General features: G+C 34.8%; 2 protein-coding genes across 2 annotated transcripts; one reads left to right on the plus strand and one right to left on the minus strand.

Annotated features, from left to right (window-relative positions):
- Positions 1-4: 4 nt before the first annotated feature.
- Positions 5-430, plus strand: EIN_249710 (Ras family protein; the record flags this gene model as incomplete). The annotated part of the gene is made up of 2 exons (XM_004261630.1): positions 5-199; positions 275-430. Coding segments are annotated over 2 exons (351 nt in total), but the record flags the coding sequence as incomplete, so codon positions are not given.
- Positions 431-649: 219 nt separating this feature from the next.
- EIN_249720 (DNA repair metallo-beta-lactamase) lies at positions 650-1,303 on the minus strand (the record flags this gene model as incomplete). The annotated part of the gene is made up of 1 exon (XM_004261631.1): positions 650-1,303. A coding segment is annotated over one exon (654 nt), but the record flags the coding sequence as incomplete, so codon positions are not given.
- Between the last annotated feature and the right edge of the window lie 5 nt (positions 1,304-1,308).

Below are 1,308 nucleotides of genomic sequence, written 5' to 3' on the forward strand. Positions count from 1 at the left end.
AGAGTTTGATGCGTTAAAAGACACATATATTCGTGCTGGAGATGGGTTTGTTATTGTGTATTCAATCACATCGACTTCTTCATTCTTGGAAGCAAATGAAACACGTGAAAGAATATATAGAGTCTTGGAGAAAGAGACTGATGAACATATACCAATTATTTTAGTTGGTAACAAATTGGATCTTGAAGACCAAAGACAGGTCGTTAAATCACAAGCCGAAGAATTAGCCAAGGCGTAGAACATCAATTTCATTGAAACTTCAGCAAAGAAGAAGACAAACATTTGTGAACTCTACCAAATAGTCTTGAAAGACATTTTAGAGACTGAAGCTTTAAAGGCACAAACAGAAGAAGTTCCTCAGCAAGTCGAGAAAAAGAAGAGATCAAAAAAGTCAAAACTGATGAAAAAACTCGGATGTGTTGTCGCATAAAATCTACATAGAATTTACATAGCCTAATTCTACTATTTGTACTCTTCTTGTTTAGTTATTAAAATAGTTTTATTATTATTTTTAACTATTTCGATAAAAATGAGATACAAATATAGTATTTTTATTATTTATTTTTATTAAACTCTTTATACTAAATAATAATAATAGTAATATTATTAAAAAGAACAAGAAAGAAATCAATCAGTGGAAGTACAGCAATTAAAGTTGTTCAGAAGACCGTCTTCGGGCTCTTTGAAATGCGTATTCCAATGTCCCCACTTTTGGTTTAGTGTTTGTGATAATTAAATCAATAAGCTGTTTAGGGTCTTGGTCAGGGTTAACAACAGTAGGCACTATGTGTGTAGCTTTCACGCATTTTACACAGTCCACAAGTTCGTTGAAATTGGAGTGTTCCGAGTAAGGCAGCTGATACTCTTTCACATCAAAACTGCCTTTAGATACCAACTTCTTCGCCCATCCCGTTGGTGTGAATAACACGATGCGTTGAAACTTGTCTTTGATTTGATCTAACTCGACATTCAGCCCACTCAAGCTCACTTCAATTCCACTGTTTCTCATCTCCAAATCAGTTTTCTCCAACGTATACAAACTCAAGTCTCTTTGACTCAATTGAATTGTCACCATCTTTTGTTCATTCACACAAATCTTCTTCCCCGTCTGTCGTGCTATTTCTTCAACAAATATTTCTTTCCCAATGAGATACGTCCCAACCACATACAACGTTTTTTCCTTTGTTTTTTTAATAATCTTCACAGCTTCGTTACTGACACTCACTCGATCAGGAAAGGTGTATTGTGGATCGCAGTACGTCGTATCAAGAAATAGAGTGTCGATGTTCTCAGCAAATACAAACTTTC

Source organism: Entamoeba invadens (assembly GCF_000330505.1).
Source record: "Entamoeba invadens IP1 unplaced genomic scaffold scaff_1105074726103, whole genome shotgun sequence".
Classification (NCBI taxonomy): Eukaryota; Evosea; order Mastigamoebida; family Endamoebidae; genus Entamoeba; species Entamoeba invadens.